The sequence below is a fragment of the Dendrobates tinctorius genome, unplaced genomic scaffold (genome assembly GCF_039654945.1).
Source record: "Dendrobates tinctorius isolate UK_male_01 unplaced genomic scaffold, ASM3965494v1 ptg000048l, whole genome shotgun sequence".
Lineage (NCBI taxonomy): Eukaryota > Metazoa > Chordata > Amphibia > Anura > Dendrobatidae > Dendrobates > Dendrobates tinctorius.
Window position 1 is genome coordinate 621,184 of NW_027361716.1, and position 20,228 is coordinate 641,411.

General features: G+C 44.3%; 1 protein-coding gene across 1 annotated transcript in view; it reads right to left on the minus strand.

Moving 5' to 3' along the window:
• Positions 1-20,228, minus strand: part of NECAB2 (N-terminal EF-hand calcium binding protein 2) — a 355,221-nt gene that overhangs the window by 328,223 nt on the left and 6,770 nt on the right. The window contains exon 2 of the mRNA XM_073576269.1: positions 11,021-11,045. Coding sequence (XP_073432370.1) covers positions 11,021-11,045 — 25 coding nt within the window. The remainder of the gene's footprint in view (positions 1-11,020; positions 11,046-20,228) is intronic.

The window sequence follows — 20,228 nt, forward strand, 5'->3', positions numbered from 1 at the left end:
TAGATCTGAACATTGAGTTGTGCAATTGTATTCAGCCGCCATGAATCTATATGATCCATGAGACCATATTCCGCTACAAATCTTTTGGGGACTGTCTCTACCAGCTTTGCACATCTAGGAGGCTGAAATATTTGACCGTTCTTCTTTACAAGTTAGCTCAAGCTCAATAAGATTGGATGGAGGTCGTCTGAACAGAAATGTCAAATCTTGCCACAGATTCTCAGTGGGATTGTTACATAAAGTGGGCTGACATGGTGAGTTGGATCCTCTAAACCCAAGCTCCAAATGAACACAGGGGCCACAGACGTCGGTGCAGAAGGCGGAAGCCAGAGTGGAACACAGAGGCAAACTAAAAGTTTTAATAATGTCTAGGAAACCACAGACAAGCAGGTGGCATGATGGAAACTGCAGATGAGCAGGAAACATCTAGGAGATCTTAAGCCTGCAGGCGGGACAATGAAAACCAAAGGCCAATTGCAAGATTCCTGAAGAACGTAAGCAGATTGGAGACATCAAGGAGGCAGGTTGACTTGTTACCTTGGAGTTTTGTCTAATACCATGGAAGACACAGGCGGAAATGTAGAACATGTCCTAGAAGACCGGAAAAGGGAACCAGACAACTCCAGAAAAACTAGAAAAAGTCAGAATACCTCAGAAACCGGAGATACGAACGTCCTGGAAAGCACAGACAGGTTGCGATTCTGAAAACCGCAGGTAAGTAGGTAGACATACTGAAAACAGGAGCCAGGTAGGTCAAGACCTTAAGACCACTGTCAGGTAGCAAGGTTAATGGAAACTGCAGATAAGTAGATTAGGTCTTCACTAACAGGTATCAAGGTTACTAGAAACCGTAGACAATTAACTTATAGACGGGAAACCACAGCCAGTCAGGAGGCGTCCTGATGACTGTTGACTGGAACTGTGCACATGTAGAAGGGAGGATCGGGCTGCTGAAGTACTGGGTCCAGAACTGCTGGGGCCGCACCTCCTGTTGCTGGAGGCAATGCAGTTTCAGCCAGAGCGAGCCAGTAACCTAGGTGAAGGGGGCGCGGGAACAGGGAAGGTCTTCCCGCCAGAACGCTGGGCAGGTGCAGATCTCACCCGCAGTGAGGGGTATGTTAGGCCACAGCGTACAGATTCGGGGCGGCTGCGTGAGGGACGTAGTGATATTAGTGGACGTGCAGGGTGACATGTGCCAGGCAGAGCATTGCATCGCGGATGTCCAGGTGTCGACTGGCACATAGAGGAGCTCACGCCAAGCGGATCCGTGCAGAGCAGCCATTCGTTGACTGTGCCGAGTTGAACTTTACGGAGAGCTTTATCCTTTTGCTCCGCAGTTATATGGACTAGGGGCTTAGCGGGTACAACCGGAGACTGCCCGCTGCCGCCAGAAGAAGGATCGTGTTTAGGGCGGGAACGCCTGAAGATGCCACGTCGGCCGCCGCCGGTGTTCCACTACCCTTGGGACCTCTAGGAAGTGACGACCTGTACTCGTTACAACGTTTAACTGTTGCATTTCCTTTTTGCCTGTTATCACCCTGCAAAGAGATCCTTACTGTTAAGAGATTAAATATAGTTAAACACTGCTCTGCAGCATTTGTGTTACTGCATCCCAGTACCTGCTTATTACACACAGACCACTAAAAGAGTTACTAGCAAGTCTTAGAGCAATACCAAGACACAGGTGTAGGTAGACCCTAGAATACCAAAAACGATGAGAACCGTGAAAGGAAGTATTAAAAAATAGGAAAAATATATATTAAATAATCACTTTATTAGGTACATAAACTACATATAAAAACAACATAATAACCTTAACATGTCCTTGTCTTTGACAACAGCTAAGGAAGGGGTATGTCCAAAAAGTTATAGATAAATAGTATACTGAAAAAAAATCCACTGTTACACATTTATCCTCTACAGCAAGGGGACTATCCAAATAACCCAATATATACAATCATAAGATAATAAAAATGTTCAGTGAGATATCATATTGAATAAATAATAACATGCACAAGGAGCGCCCCGTGGGGCCTGGGGGTACTTGGTACCGGGCACGTCGACTTCCATGGGGGACGGTGTCACGACGGCGGCGACCCGGTCCGTGGCCCAGAGGCGTCCAGTAATAAAATAGGGGAAAGTTGTGTGGTATTTATGTGGTAAAAATGAAAATAAAGTTATTAGATGGTGAAATACATGACGCCACCTGTGATTTTCTAGTTAGAGGTGACCAACGCTGCGGTGTTGCTTCTCAGGGATGGATGTTGGGCGCAGTTATGATGTTGTAGCCCTCCACAGGTAGGGCTGTAGTCCCAGGGCAAAGATGTTAAATAAATAGTAAAAGTGGCTGTAAACGTTGGGGTGCAGAGAAATGAGAGAATGACACAGAGGTGTGTGGCGCCCCTGAGGCTTCAGTCGCCACAGAGGTACTGCACCTTCTCCTAAGGTGTAGTGCCCCACCATCCAGGTAGGCTGGGAACTCCTTTCCACATTCCAACACCTGCGCCCCACACACAGGATAGTTCAGCAGGGACCCATCCATGTTTTATGCTGGAAAGGTCATAGGGTGGCTTTTGTGGTCCCTGGCTTCGCAACACGAGAGGTGCTGGGGAGGCGGGTGGAGTTAGATATAAAAGAGAGGGAAGGTGTAGGATTTCAAGTCAGTCTGACAGAAGGTCAGTCTGGGGTAAGTCCCAGAGAGGGAGCAGGCTGACAGCAGGTCAGCCTGAGAGGAGCTCAAGGCGGAGGAAGGCAGTCAGTCAGGAGAGGCTGAGGACTGGTCTTAGTGGAACGAGCTCCTCAGGGAAGGAAGAGAAGGAGAAAGAGAGACGTAGACTGAAGACTACAGATTCCATAAGAGAGATAGAACAGATCGGAACGAAGGAGAATAGAAGGATGGTGGGAAGCAGGTTGAGAAAGAGAGAGAACCCTTCCAGTCCAGAGAGAGCGCAAAGGCCGGGGCCCGGTCCCCGAGGTTGATTGGAACTTTATGTCCGGCAACAGACACCGGAGGAGTAGTGAGCCGCTAACGCCTTGCTCCCATCATAGACTTGGGACACAACAGCAACTGAATAGAGAGCCGGGACGCAGTGAGGAGTCCCCGAGCAGGCTACAGCTGTCTGTCATACAAGTAAAGACTAGGAACACCTAGAGAGAGGCATTCCAGGGCAACTAAGTACTGGAGTGCTTCGCAACTAAAGGCGCATTGGAGGAGTCGTTCAGGAAGGTACATGTTGGTGGAGTGTGGAAGGGAGAATCCAATGCTGCCTGGAGGTTGGCTGGCACCCTGACCTGGAGAACACAGTACGGAGGCTGGCAGTTGTGTGAACTGCCAACAGTGAGTAAAGCTTTGGAACCGCATACTCTGGTGTCCTCCAGTTATTCCAGCACCACTACACCTGGGTACCAGCCTCCATACATTCTGCGCCTCTCCTCATCCATTGCACCTACACTGCCCTGGGACTACAGCTCCACCTGTGGGGAGCTATACCATCTTTGCTGCACCACACCATCAGTCCCAGCGGATCTGCATGCAGCGTTGGCTTACCATCTTACTTGCCAAACACCACGGGTGGCGTCACGAACTATTCATATAAACTTTAACACCATTAACATCACCGCCATTGATATTGGGCGCCCAGGGCCACGGACCGGGTCACCGCTGCTGTGGCACATTCCCGCCTTGACACCGGCCCGGTACCGAGCACCCCGCTGCCCTGGGTGTGCGAGGGTGACCCAGGGTGACCCAGGTGCAGTTTCTTTACCTTTTACTGGTAATAGGTTGCAGTCCGGGGTACCACATACAGGTGATGGAATGAGTCCGGCTCGCCTGGAGGCATTCAGGGGATCCACATTGCCAGGTGGGGATTTAGGACCTTCCTTTCTGCGCTTTGTGTGTGTGGGTCTCCGCTGTATATAACTATGCTGCGACCCTCTATTTGTGATGGTTTCACTAACCTGTACGGCTGTCAGCGTGAGCCTATTCCACGGGTACCGTTCTCTTCACCATCGGCCTCGGGCTCCTTATCCGCTGCCGTGCCCTCAGGTGTTCAACGTGCACAGGAATTTACAATCCCCTGTACTTTCAGATTCGGCTATCAGGGCGTACAGTTCCTGTCAGCCTAGGACTCTGATGTCCCTTTTCTCTTTATTAGCGCTTCACTCAGGGGTCTGCTATATGCAGTATTTTAGCTTCCCTAGAGTCTCTCAGTCTCTGCTCGTGTCCTTTTCCTCTTGTCAGATCAGCTGCCTGTCTTGAACTGACAGGATCTTCCAGAAAGATCCTTTTACCTCACATCCTCACGTTTAACTGTCATATTTTCCTCACAGCTTCGTTTCCATGACAACTCCCTTAGCTGACTTCTAGCTGACTCACCAACCCCCTCTGCTGGCCAGAATTTATAAGGCATCTCCCTTTTCTGACTTGAAGCAGGAAATGGTGATTAAATCTATGCTGCCTGGCATGGGGGTCCCTTTTCTGCCTCCAAGCATGACTTTACCCATTAGAGGGAGGTAATGTCACTGTGACAACCAGACTCTTGGGTGTCACACACAAATATAGCTAAATGCTAGGAGGCATAAGTTGTATTGTAAATAGCGCAAGATAAAATCACAGTGGTGACAGTTATAATGGAAAAACGCATAGCAGTTCTTTTAACAAACAGGGACATACCACATCTCCCTCGCATCATTGCGGCGTTTTGCTACCGTTTCATCAGGGAGTATGTCTTGGGAGACCTTTTACAGGTCCAAGCAACACAAAGAAGCACGCCGAGCTCCTTGAAAAGCCTGACGTAGAGCGTGAGAAAAATCAAACAGACCTGGGTATGTGAATAACAGGGATTTAGGGGTGGCCTATGACTTTGGCCATGTAATCACATGAATATGCTTTCATCTCAAGCATTCCATTGTAGCTCTGGCAGTAGGTTTTGGGTTGTGGTCCAGAGGGAAGGTGAACTTATGACCCAAGTCTCAGGTCTTTTGCAGCCTCCAAAAGGTTTTCCTCAAGGATTGTCCTGTATTTAGCTACATCCATCTTCTCATCAATGCTGACCAGCTTCCCTGTCCCTGCTGAAGAAAGCCTCCCCTCAGCATGATGCAGCAAAAACCTGCTTTGATGATGGGGATGGTATTTACAGGGTGATGTGCTGTTAGTTTTCCGCCACACACAGCGTTTTGCATTTAGCCTAAAAAGTTCTATTTTGGTCTCATCTGACCAGAACAGCTTCTTCAACATGCTAGCTGTGTCCCCTACATGGCTTTTTGCAAACTGTAAACAGGACTTGTTATGGCTTTCTTCTTGTCACAATTCTATCAAGGCCAGATTTGTGGAGCATATGGCCGATAGTTGCCCTGTGGATAGATTCTTCCACCTGAGCTGTGGATCTCCGCAGCTCCTCGAGAGTGACCATGGGCCCCTTTGAAGCTTCTGTAGTTAGTGATCTCTTTGCTTGGGACATCAGTTTAGGTTGGACGGCCATGTTTTGGTAGGTTTGCAGTTGCGCCATATTCCTTGCCTTTTTGGATAATTGATTGAACAGTGCTTCATGAGATGCTCAGAGATTTGGCAATCCCTCACCTGTCTGGTATGTTTGCTGGCCTTCATGATGTCGTTTGGTAACTGTTCTCAAAACAAACCTCTAAGGCCTTCACAGAACAACTGTAATTATATTGAGAATAAATTACACATAGGTGGGCTCAATATGCTAATGATGCGACTTCTGGATACAGTTGGTAAATCAGGATTTTATTAGAAGTATCAGACTGGGGCTGAATACAAATGCACGTCAATTTTCAGGTTTATATTTTTAAGGTAATTAGAAGAAAATCATGTATTATTTCCTTTACACTTCACACATTCTTGCTACTCTGTGTTGAAATAGCACATAAAATACATTTAAATGTGTGGTTGTGACATGCAAAAAAAAAAAGTGGAAAAGTTTGCGGGGTATGAATACCTTTTCAAATCATCTTAACATATAAACTATAATCAATTACGTAAAAAATACTCATAATAGATTACGTGGTGTCGGAAAGCCACGTAGGACAGGGTTAAAACCTAAGACTGGAGGTCCAGATCACCTGCACAAGTCGTGTCAACCAAACTAAGTATCTCTCGAGTTGATATGGACCTTAGCCATTTGAGGCAACGTGTGGAAACATCAAGGTTACTTACCGGTAGCCAGTTTTTCCAGAGCCCATGACGGCACCTGTATATCATGTGTGCCGTCATGGTAGACAGGAAAGCTGTGGTTTCTTTATAATGCCTGAGCCACCTGCGCTAGAGGAAGTGAATGGATTTCTAACGGGTGAGAAAAAGTACAAGACCACATTCACACGTTCAGTATTTGGTCAGTGTTACCTCAGTACTTCTAAGCAAAAACCAGGAGTCGGTGAAAAATACAGAAGTGGTGACGAGTTTCCATTATACTTTTTCACGGATTGTTCTTCTTCTGGTTTTGGCTTACAAATACTGACCGTGTGAATGTGGCCTTACATCTTGCTTACTCAAAAAACGAATTGTTTCCTTCTTCTTATTCGTCTGGAGCAAGGGAACGGCTTTCACGTGAAAAGTTAATGTCCATGCCGCAAAGTAAACATAAGTCAGTTTTGCACCAAAACCAAGTGCCTGTGTGCACCGATACCGCAGCCAGGAAGCTTCTTATATTTACAAAAAATATACAAAATTCAAATCACCCTCCTTTTGCCCCATTCCAAATAAAATTACAAAAAAATAAAATACACATATTTGGTATCACCGAGTTGTGAAATGCTCAATCAAAATATAAAAAGAATGAATCTTATCGATAAACGGCGTAATGAGAAAAAAAGGAAACCCCAGAATTACAATTTTTTGGTCGCTGCAACATTGCAATAACAGGCGATAAAAACACAGTATCTACACCAAAATGGTATTAATAAAAACGTCAGGTCGGTGTGCAAAAAATAAGCCCTCACCCAAACCCAGATCACAAAAATGGAGAAGCAACGTGTCTCAGAAATGGCGCTTTTTTTTTTTTTCAGTTTGTTTGCAATTTCACCGCACTTGGAATTTTTTCCCTGTTTTCCAATACAATATATGGTAAAATCATTAGTGTTGTTCAAAAGTACAATTCGTCCCACAAAAATACAAGCCGTCAAACGGCCATACAGACAGAAAAATAAAAAAAAAAAAAAAAAGGTAATGGCTCTGGGAAGAAGGGGAGCAAAAACAGAAATAAACGGAAAAATATCAATGTCGTGAAGAGGCTAACAGAGGCACACTGGGGCGATTTCATCACAAGGGACAGACTAGATAACGCACTGCACTACAGAAGTAGTGCAATGTATCATTATCCGTGCAATCAAAGGATTGTGTAGGTGGCACTAGTCTAGTCTAGTCCTCTTCCTCTCTGAAGAAGCCAAGTTGCATATTTAATTTCCCAGATGAGATTTGCATGGCCTATAAGTCTCCTTACACTAGCATGCCAGGCATGTCATTCTACACAAGGAGAAATGTTGCCCCTTAGACCACCACTATAGGAAAAAAAATCCCTCCAGTCTTGAAAATGCATTTGCAAAGTTGCTATTTTTTACTATGCACTTTGTAATTTAACCCATTGAATAAACTGAAACAAGCCATTTTAAAAATAAAAAAAAAAAGAACGTGTGTAATACAGGGCTGTGGAAGAATAGGCTAGCCTGTCAAACCATTAAATCGAAGACCTATTCTAGGAGTGGACGAGTGCGGTCCTCATGGCTGCTGGATGTGAGGGCAGACGTATACCTGACAGCATTAAGGCACCCACAAATCAGTAACACAAGCAGCACCAAGACACAACTGGATCAAACGCTCTTCATGCAATGGATGAAAAAGACTGAATACATCTGATCTCCATAACAATAGGTCATTAAGATGAAAGCGTAAAGAATGATGGCAGCAGAAACCCAATAATGGGGCACAGCAGGAAAACTCCTGTCCTAGCAAGTCTGTAGGAGTAAAAGCCCAGGTCGTTCTAATATCCTGCTAAATAGTTACTGAAACATCCACTTTCAGGGTCAGATGTGGTAAAGCATGTTAGCAACGGTGACTTCTATGTTCCGCGTGTCTTGTATATAGCACAATTACTCCACCAACTCCTAGTGAAGCGTTTGTTACAGAAACTTCAGGGTCCAGGTCCACATTCACTACAGGGGGAAAAAAAAAAAAAAAAAAAAAAAAAAAATCACATTTTTTTCCTGCTTGTGGTGCATTAAAGAAACTATTGTTTTTTTTTTTTATTGACGGCCTATCATTAGGATAGTCCGCAGCTAATATACATGAGCTGCTGCATTCCGGCAGCATCTGTGGCGCCCCCAGGAGTATGGCCGCCACAATGGCATTGCCTTCCTCCAGGGAGGGTGATGTCATGCTTGGAAACAAGGAAGGGTCTCTCTAACAATTAACCATGTCATGCAACATAGTTCCCACTCTAGGCCAGCAGAGGGAGCTCTGAACCAGGATTGGGGGGGGAGGAGCGCGCTTTGAGGGCCAGGAGGGGAGTAGTCAGTGAGTGTGGGGAGGGCAATGTGTGTAGACGCGTGGAGAGAAGCTGGAGGTTGAGCTGAGGAAAGAGAGCTGCCTCTCGGTGAAAGCGCATGATCTGGAGCCTGGTCTCCACGGTTGTATGGATACTGAAGGTCCTGCAACAGAAACCAGAGGAATAGGAAGCTGTAAATGCTCTATTCCCAACTAAGACTCGGAGGCACAACAGCGACCAGTGAGCCAAGAGAGCTAGAGGGCTACAGCTGTCTTCCATACGAGGTAGTTCTAAGAGACAATAAGAAGGAGGAACTTCAGTGTAACATAGTACTGCATGTGCCTCAATCCAGCGCTAGGAAGGAGACTACACAACCCATCTGATAGAGAGATCCCCGAGTTGCTTCCAGGCTAGCCTGCTCCTGTGCCATCTGCAATCAGGACCCTGGACTGCGTTTTCTAAGTAAAGGTAAAGAAACTGCACCCTGTTGTGTCCTTGTTGTGTCAGAATATACTCGCTCATCACTATAGGCTATCAATAAAAAAAAAAAATTAGTAGCCAACCAACCACTTTGAGTTGGCTTCCTGCAACATTCTCCTGCTACATCTCTGTGCCAAACACTGCACCTTCTTCCTAACCCCTTTATCTACACTGCCCTGGGACTACAACATCATAGCTGCACTACACCATCAGTCCCAGAGGATCTGTCTGCAGCGTCGGCTTAACACCTCCCTTGCCGAACACCACAGGTGGCGTCACGAATCATTCCTTTATAAACTTTAATCAACCCCTTCACATGGGCGCCCAGGGCCACGGACCGGGTCACCGCTGCTGTGACATTCCCATCTGAGAGACCGGCCCGGTACCGAGTACCCCACAGCCCTGGGAGGGTGACCCACATCCAAAAACTTTGGAGCCAGTAACAGCTGATCGGTGGCGGTATACCGGATGTCACACTCCCACCAATCACAAATTGAGAATGATAGGCCATTAGTGATGAGCGAGTATACTTGTTGTTCGTGTTTTCCTGAGCATGCTCGGGTGTCCTCAGAGTATTTTGGCGTGCTCGGAGATTTAGTTTTTGTCATCTCAGCTGCATGATTTGCGACATAGACAGGATGAATACATGTGGGAATTCCCTAACAAACAGGCATTCCACACATGTATTCAGGCTGTCTAGCAATCCCAAATCATGCAGCTGAGGCGACAAATACAAAATCTCCGAGCACGCCAAAATACTCGGACACCACCCGAGCAACGAATATACTCGCTCATCACTATAGGCCATCAATAAAAAAAAAAAAATTAGTAGCCAACCAACCACTTTGAGTTGGCTATACATTAGTATGGGGGTGACTAATCTTTCCTGTAAAGAAAAGGATTGGTCTTTCTTGGGAGTTCAATATGGGGGTGACTACAGATGGTGGCGGCTCTTCATGTATCGAGAAAAAAAAAAAGGATTTGGATTTTGGAGTTCATCTAAGATAAGCCGCAGTCAAATTAGTTTGACTGCTACCTACTAACCTCTTCAAGAAAAATACCTGTTAAAACCTAACTTTTAATGTATGATTTTAAAAATTTATCTAAATATAAAATTAAAAAAAAAAAAAAAAAAAAAAACCACAACACACCAAGGTTACTTACCAGTAGGCGGTTTTCCCAGAACCCATGACGGCACCCGTATATTCCCAGGTGTGCCGTCATGGGGGAAGGGAAAAGAACAATATTATAGGGAATTAAAATACAAATAATGTCACTTATGATAGATATTGTACACAGTAGGAGGAAAGCCACATAAAGGATGTAGCAAGGTTTCATGGGATGAATTATGTACAAATACCACAACAGCAAAGAAATAAAATAATTTATGCCCCAAACATGGTGATGAATATTCCTGTTTGACCATCTTACCCTATAGGTCCCTGAAGTGTAACCTTACCTAGCCGCAGAGGTTGGCCCCGCTTACTGGCGGCTGACCCAAACATGTCCTGTTGATCGCTATCCTTAATTGATTAATATAATGCAAAAAAAAAATGAAAATTCTAAGCAAACCAATCATATAGGAAGACTTCAATACTGCAATATAAGCAACTCACAATAATGTAGCCAAATTCTGAAGGCTCAGTCCAGACCAGATCATATAGGAACATTTTTCTTGTAAGCCACTTCTCACTGACCCGACACTTCGGTAAGTTTACGACCCTCTTCCCATTCAGAATACATGCACGCCTGACCACACTGAGCGTGATTCTATATTTGGGGGTCAGTAAGAATAGTTACTGGCTAACAGCCATCTAAAGTTTATGGCCAGCTCTGCAGCTTGTAAAACAGAGGCAGAAAAACAAGTTGAATCGCAAATAGGCTAAGAAAAGAGTAGTTGCAGCTTCTACCATGAAATGACTGTAAGGCCCCATTCAGACATCTATGAATCACATACGGATATAATAGGAGCACCAGCATTTTTTTTTTTTTTTTTAATAGTAGTGGCCACTTCTAGGGAATAAAAAAAAAAATGTACTCACCATTCTTATCAGCTCTACGGAAGATCTGGAAAAAAGCAGGAGACAACATTAAAACTCCAAAAAAGCCAAAGCTGCTTATGGTGACAATTTGCGCATTATTTAGGAATATTATACAATGTTGCATGTAGAACAGACAAGACTGGATACAATATGTGTCATACGTAATGTACTTTGTTATTAGTAGGCTTGGGCTACGTTACATCCCTCCCCCCTCTCCACAAGTGTAAAAATGATTCTTACAGAAGAATAATGTATTCCATCCAACTCCACCGCAAATGGAGACAGGATTTTAGGCTTAATATCCCTTTAAATGCATTCCATCAGTCTGTATGGTTAAAAGTGCAGGATCCAAACTAATTGCACAGGAAAGCTGATTACATATGTGTGTGGTTTTAAATTGCTTCAGCACCTCTCATCTTTAATAGCTCGGGATTCACTATTAGTAGCCACTAGCGACCACAACAATGAATAAGAAAATATTTTTTTCTTCAAGTCAGCATCTGTTAATATGCTCTCCTAGGATCTACTCCTCAAAGATTTCATGATCATGTCTTAGAAGCAAATTTTGGTCCAATGCACCCAATAAATAAGGATCTATCGTTTCTAATAACAGTACAGTCAATGGAATAAGACTTCTCAAATACATAATAAATCATAGAATTTCCATCAGTGTTACAGGAAAACAGGTTTTATTATCATTTGAGCAGAATGAGCTCAAAATGTGGTGAGATTCTGGTCATCTCTGCGAGATACCATCAATGAGGATGAGAGCTGATTCTATATGGCATCTAAAGGGTAAATTGAGCTTTGTGCTCAGATCAACCAGTTTAGACCAAGATGAACTCATCAATTTGTCCATTTCGCCATTCTGTCAAGTCACTACTTTCACATAAATTTGGCAAAAGTTAATCACAAACATATGCCCGTATTTGATATCTAATGGTAAGCTAAACACAAATCAAGTGATAACCTTTCTCACTGCTCACCAGTACCCTAAACTGTACTACAAGGAGAATGCTGTTATTTATCAGCCATGTAATGTGATGCGTCTGTGTAGTATGCAGCCCAGCTAAAGAAGGAGGACATAGCAGCTTGTACATGGTTAGGGCTCACAATTCATAATTATCGATAGAACAAAAAAAAGCCACGGTTTCAAAAGTATTTTTGATCAAAGCTTCATCTGTTTCTCACTGATGACACAAAAAATTGTGCTTTCTCAAACTCCTCCTATCAAATGGTCTGTGAAAGAGACCACACAAACTTATGGCATCAGAGTGCTTTTTTTTTTCACAGACCTGTAAACAGGCAAAACAAAAGCCGCGGAGACACCATCACGTTTCTCAACGCAAGCAATGACTAGCCAGGTCTTTCACCGGGAAGGAACAACCACGCGAAGGGCAGTCTCCAATTAAGGAAACCACCTATGCCAAAACATGGTATCCATCCACAGACAGCTGTTTCGGGGTATTTGCCCCTCATCAGTGTGGAGTAGGAAACTGGGTAGTAGGAGCAATGCCTAGTAGAAGACTGTGTAAAATGAGGATGATTGACCTCATGGAGATCAACATCCAACACTGCGGAGACACCATCACGTGTTTCTCAACGCAGTGATTCTAGAGCAATGCCCCCATCCCTTATGGGAAATATGCAAAACATGCAAAACAAAAGCCGTGGAGACACCATCACATGTTTCTAAACGCAAGCAATAACTAGCCAGGTCTTTCACCAGGAAGGAACAACCACGGGAAGGGCAGTCTCCAATGAAGGAAACCACCTATGCTCTAGAATCACTGCATTGAGAAACACGTGATGGTGTCTCCGCAGTGTTGGATGTTGATCTCCATGAGGTCAATCATCCTCATTTTTCACAGACCTGTAAACAGGGCCGGTGGTAGGGGCAGGCAAATTAGGCATTTGCCTAGGGCTCCCACTCCCCCAGGAGCCCCCAGCCAGAGATGTTCCACTAAAAGTGGCACACCAAGCTGCCACTATGGGGTCAGTAAATCTGGGGGGCCTGGTGCCAGTGCCAACTCTCCCCCCCTCACATCAAGCATTCAACTTTATCAGCATCATAGATGCCAATACAGTTCAAATCAACAATGGAGGGGAGAGCGTCAGGAGACACTCCCGCTCCCATAATTACCCCTCTGCTTCTGAAGCAGTGGGCACAATCATGTCACTTCATTGAGCACCATGCTGTGCCAAGCAGTGGAGCTGCTTAGTAAACGTGCTGCAGAGACCAGAGCAGCGGGGGAATGAGAAGTGAGTATGTATTTACTTATTTTTAAATCAGGGAGTACGTGGTGTCAATAGTACTGGACGATTATGGGATTATGGTGACTGCATTATACTATATGAGGCTGAATTATACTATATGTATTCTGTGGAGCCTGTGTTATACTCTATCAAGGACTGCATTATACTATGTGGAGGCTGCATTATACTCTACTATATGGGGGTGCATTATACTGTATGGAGGACTATGGGGAATGCATTATACTATATGGAGGACATTACACTAAACAAGCAAAATTCTGTCTATTCATCGACTGATTAGATTGTTTATGCTGGAACACAAATCATTGTTCTCAGTAGCACGTTGCCCGGTGAAAACTGCAGATATGCTGCCGATAATCCGATAGTGATTGTTCTGTCCCCATCATTGTTCCTCATCCTATGTAAAGAAGCCTGGAAACAAGCATCGAACGACTTCAATAATTGTTTATTACGCGTGTTAACGGCCTTAACTCAGCGCATGTAAATACAACTAAAATGTTTCTTGATAGTGTAATATGTGAGCATTTGGGGCCACACTGTCTAAAACCGGCCCATCTGCACAGGTCTAGGGTGCCAACCTCCGCTGCATGGTGGGAGTGAGAGACAAAGTAGGGATAAATTATCCCCCCAGGCCTTCTATTATATTGTATTTGTTGTTTGTCTTTTGGGCATATTTCTAAACAATCAAATTAAAGGTTATATTTTAATAATTTGTTCCAGTACCACAATTTGCGTTGAATCGATTTCTAGATTGTGTGTACACAAATAAAGAAAAAAAAAACTTTTTTTTTGTAGTATTTCTTTTTTCGTTAAAGCGGCCCTCCCTGTAGATTTGAATTGGCAAATTTGATCTCCTTGCTTTTGCGCACACCATTCAGTTTGAGGAAAAACCAAAAGGGAAGTGTGACCTGCTCATGCACCCATGAGAGTGTGAGCGGCAGCCAGGGCTGTAGTCATGGCCTGCAAAGGTGTCTGCTTTAGAGTGTCCTGGCCGCCCACAGCACATACACACAGTCCCACTGCTGTCTCACTTGGAAAACCTTGGAGAAAAATGCAGTGAGACTGTCCATATAAATGCTAGAAAATTGTATTAATACAAAAATTACAATAAGCGACAAAGACACTGGAATGGGAGGGTAGACTAAAAAAGTAACAGGTACAAAACCGCATATACTAAGCAGGAGAAGACATCACGAGCATCCCAATAAATAAGTACAGACCAAAAGTTTGGACACACCTTCTCAAAGAGTTCTCTTTATTTTCAGGACTATGAAAATTGTAGATTCACTCTGAAGGCATCAAAACTATGAATTAACACATGTGGAATTATATAATTAACAAAAAGTGTGAAACAACTGAAAATATGTCTTATACTCTAGGTTCTTCAAAGTAGCCACCTTTTGCTTTGATTACTGCTTTGCACACTCTTGGCATTCTCTTGATGAGCTTCAAGAGGTAGTCACCGGAAATGGTTTTCACTTCACAGGTGTGCCCTGTCAGGTTTAATAAGTGGGATTTCTTTCCTTATAAATGGGGTTGGGACCATCAGTTGTGTTGTGCAGAAGTCTGGTGGATACACAGGTGATAGTCCTACTGAATAGACTGTTAGAATTTGTATTATGGCAAGAAAAAAGCAGCTAAGTAAAGAAAAATGAGTGGCCATCATTACTTTAAGAAATGAAGGTCAGTCAGTCCGAAAAATTGGGAAAACTTTGAAAGTGTCCCCAAGTGCAGTGGCAAAAACCATCAAGCACTACAAAGAAACTGGCTCACATGAGGACCGCCCCAGGAAAGGAAGACCAAGAGTCACCTCTGCTGCAGAGGATAAGTTAATCCGAGTCACCAGCCTCAGAAATCGCAGGTTAACATCTACTAAACAGGAAAAAAAAAGCTTTTGAAAGGAAGGACAAGGAGGAAATGAAAATTGTTCAGAGAGACTTAAAGGGGAAAATTAGGATTGCCCGTGAAGCATTCAGAATTAAATTGGAAAATAAATTGTCACATAACAACTCCAGAGAAGTGTGGGCTGGAATGAAGCTTTTGACTGGGTTTAAGGCAAGGTCAGATCAGGGGGGTGGGGGGCTGATCATGGCTAATGAAATGAATGTTTTTTTCAACAGATTCAACAATAAATGTGCCATGTCAACAGAGGAGAGGGCCGGGGAGAGACGAGCAATATCAACTGGGGGGAGGAAGTCGGAGTCTTTCTTGATCTCCGAAAATGATGTGAGGGAACAGTTTAGTAAGCTGGTCATGGGTAAAGCAGCAGGGCCTGATGGTATCTGTCCACGTGTCCTCAGAGTGTGTGCGAATCAGTTGTGCACTGTCTTCCAGCACCTGTTTAACTGGAGCTTACAATCACAGAGAGTACCAGTTCTATGGAAGACTTCTTGCCTGGTGCCGGTTCCCAAGACTACCTTCCCGAGCTCCCATAATGACTATAGACCGGTGGCCTTAACATCGCATGTGATGAAGTCCTTGGAGAGAATTGTACTTGCCTACTTGTGTCCGAGGGTGTCTGCTTTTACGGACCCCCTTCAGTTTGCGTATCGGCAGAGTCTGGGGGTGGACGATGCTGTAGCGTATCTACTACAAACAGTACATTCCTTTTTGGACAATGATAGAACCACTGTGCGTGCCATGTTCTTCGATTTCTCCAGTGCATTCAACACCTTACAGCCACTATTATTACGTAAAAAGCTGGTTGAAATGGCGGTTGATGAGGGACTAGTGAATTGGATCATTGATTATCTGTCGGACAGGCCACAGTTTGTGAGGTTGGGGGCGGCCGTATCGGATAGTGTGCGGAGTAGTGTTGGAGCCCCTCAGGGAACGGTGCTGTCGCCATTCCTTTTTACGTTATACACAGCTGATTTTCAGTATAAATCAGACCTTTGTCACCTTCAGAAGTACTCTGATGACTCAGTGATAGTCGGAGGTATTGAGAGAGACCGGGGGGAGGAGGAATACAGAAGGGTGGTTTTGGACTTTGTTGACTGGTGCCAGGCTAACCATTTAGAACTCAACGTAAAGAAAACCAGGGAGCTGGTGTTGAGTTATGGAAGGTGCATGAAGGATTGCTTACCTATCACTATTGATGGTCAGGATGTGGAGATGGTGGAGAATTTCAAATATTTGGGGGTTCACCTGGACAGCAAGCTTGATTGGAGGTGCCATATGGAGAAGGTTTGCAAGAAAGGGATGAGTAGACTTTACTTCCTAAGGAAGTTAAGGTCGTTTAATGTGTGTAGCAAAATGCTTGAAATGTTCTACCAATCCATTGTGGCGAGTGCAATCTTTGATGCAATTATATGCTGGGGTAGTAGTGTGCGCACAGCTGACGCGAATAAGCTGAATAAACTTATCAAGAAGGCTAGTGCGGCGGTGGGTCTACAACTCAGGACTTTCGAGGAGGTATTAGAGGATAGAATTACTAAGAAATGCAAGGCTATAATGAGCAACAATACACACCCGCTCTATGAACTGTTTGCGAAGCAAAAGAGCACATTCAGCAAGCGTCTACTCCAACTAATGTGTAAAAAGGAAAGATATAGAAAATCGTTTGTTCCGACAGCTGTGGGGATGTTTAACAAATGTATAAGTGTAAAGCATCCCAAGACTAAATGAAGTTCAAAGTGTATGGGGGGGAATTGGTGAGTTACAAGTACCAGTCTATCCGCATCTGCTGTCCATATAGACTTATTTTGTAAAGTGTGTATTGTTCTTGTAATGTTCTTGATCTTTGTTCTGCTGCTGTAATACTGTAATTTCCTCCGGGATCAATAAAGTTTATCTAATCTAATCTAATCTAATCTAAGTTAACATCAGCTCAGATTAGAGACCAGGTCAATGCCATACAGAGTTCTAGCAGCAGACACATCTCTACAACAACAAGGAGACTTTGTGCAGCAGGCCTTCATGGTAAAATAGCTGCTAGGAAACCACTGCTAAGGACAGGCAACAAGCAGAAGAGACTTGTTTGGGCTAAAGAACACAAGGAATGGACATTAGACCAGTGGAAATCTGTGCTTTGGTCTGATGAGTCCAAATTTGAGATCTATGGTTCCAACCACCGTGTCTTTGTGCGACGCAGAAAAGGTGAACGGATGGACTCTACATGCCTGGTTCCCACCATGGAGGAGGAGGTGTGATGGTGTGGGGGTGCTTTGCTGGTGACACTGTTGGGGATTTATTCAAAATTGAAGGCATACTGAACCAGCATGGCTACCACAGCATCTTGTAGCAGCATGCTATTCCATCCGGTTTGTGTTTAGTTGGACCATCATTTATTTTTCAACATAGCAATGACCCCAAATACACCTCCAAGCTGTGTAAGGGCTATTTGACCAAGAAGGAGAGTGATGGGGTGCTACGTCAGATGACCTGGCCTCCAGAGTCACCAGACCTGAACCCAATCGAGATGGTTTGGGGTGAGCTGGACCGCAGAGTGAAGGCAAAAGGGTCAACAAGTGCTAAGCATCTCTGGGAACTCCTTCAAGACTACCTCTTGAAGCTCATCAAGAGAATGCCAAGAGTGTGCAAAGCATTAAAGCAAAAGGTGGCTACTTTGAAGAACCTAGAATATAAGACATATTTTCAGTTGTTTCACACTTTTTTGCTAATTATATAATTCCACATATGTTAATTCACAGTTTTGATGCCTTCAGAGTGAATCTACAATTTTCATAGTCATGAAAATAAAGAAAACGCTTTAATTGAGAAGGTGTGTCCAAACTTTTGGTCTGTACTGTACGTAAACCCATAAAAATGCATAGCATAATGCTGCAGGACATCCTATAGAGCACATATATTCCCAATCAGCATAAATAAGCACAGTGGTTCAATTATTTCCATTACATATGCACTACATGGATATCCATAGAGCTGGTTGTTAATATTACAACCATAGTGAAGAAAGGTAGATGATAAACATACCAGATGTGAGTATAGGGGACACCCTCCAATCTCCTGCCAACCCCGACGCGCGTTTCAGCACTTTCCTTCCTCAGGGAGTGTGCCATGTTGCAGAGAGGGTGGCTATTTATAGTCACCATAAGCCCTAATGAACACTCGCAGGTGCGATTCACCATGCCTCCATACAAAGCAGTCACATCTGCTGATGTCAGTACACAGGGCCCCCATGTGACCGCACGTCAGATACAGGAGGCTCTGTATGTGCACTGTCTATAGGCAGTGAGCTGCTTATCACAGGTGGGGCGGAGTTGGACTAGGGGGTAGAGCCAGATAATCACAGCAATTATAATGTCCTAGTGATGAGACTTTCATTATAAGCAAACAATAGCCTGGTGTGTGACAAATCCTTAAATTCAGTGTTTTAACCCCTACCTCATGCTGCCCTCAGATTACATAGCAAAACCCTGCTGACAGATTCCATTTAAAGGGAACCTGTCGCCACTTTTGTGACATAGCAGCTAAAAATATCACCTTATTCAGCATCTGCACTGCATTCCCTAAAATCCTTATAGAACCCCCCCCCCCGACTCCCCTTGCATAATCTCAAAAACCCCTTTTAATTTCTCCCGCGCTGTATGGTAATCTTCTCAGTCCAGTGGGTGTGGTTTTGGGCCTCGGCATCACCGTCCTCCTGACATGGATAACGTTCCACTTTGCCATGCGACATCTTGCGCCTGCTAAGAAATATTGCGTTTTGCACCTGCGCAGTATGCTTTGGCCAACTGAGGGTAAAGCTGAAAAACGGAAGTGAGCATGCACTGGCAAATGTAGTTCCGGTACATGAGCCGAAAGTACATGGGTCGGCGCATGACACTTCTGTTTTTCGGTTTTGCCTGCAGTAGGGCAAAGCATACCGCGCAGGTGCGAAACGCAATATTTCTGAGCAGGCGCAAGATGTCGCACGCTACAAGAGGAGTCAATAATGAAGTAAGATGGCAAGCGACAGCTGATGGGAGTGATGTAGAGGCCCGAAACCACGCCCATCGGACTGGACTGAGAAGATTACCATACACCATGGGAGAAATTAAAAAAAGGTTTTTCAGGAGTATACAAGGGGAATCAGGGGGTTATATAAGGATTTAGGGAATGCAGCGCAGATGCTGAATAAGGTGATATTTTTAACTGCTATGTCACAAAACTGGTGACAGGTTCCCTTTAAGTGCTATGTAACTCCAAGAGCACTTAACTTCTCATTTGCATATTAATGAAAACTCGGATTACTTAGCAGTTCAGAAACAGATAGACGATAAAAAAGGTGTCTATACATTTACTTTTTAAAAGACCTTCAAGCAAATATAAGCAGTTAGGGTGGAGGTTGATCTTCCTGACAAATTCCCCCTAAACACATGTCCGTTGGCTTGTGTACGGCCAGTTGGTGTCCGTTTAATGGCCACGGTCGCCACTGGTACTGTAATGTAGGTTGCAGATGCTGGATGACAGAGCACTTCGGGGGGGGGGGGGCATAAACGGTTAAAATTATTCATTGCCACATAAATCCACATTATGTAATAACACTCCATCGGTGGTCTAGGGCTCACCTTTACTCCAACGTCAGTCATTACTGGGAGTCTGCTGCAAACAGTCACCAACTTTTCATGGAAAATAAAAGTAGCCAGAATGTGAAATGGTTTATTTATAGGGGGTTTTTGCTATGTAATCTGAAGATAGCAGGAAACAGGTAGAAACACAGATATCAGTGAGGTGTTGCTGTGTGGCGTTTCCTTACAATGAAGGTTTTATCACCAGCTGTACTACAGCTCATGAGCTCATAGTCCGACTCCGCCCCTCTTGTGATAAGCAGCTCACTGTCAATAGGCAATCTACATAAAAAGCCTGGTGTGGGCGGGACTAGCTTTCACAGCTCTGCTGCCTTCTGTGTCTAAGAACTCTGATTATATCACAACTTCCTCCACCCAGTAAACTAATCATTGCCGGATAGTGCTTTTTACATGCCTGC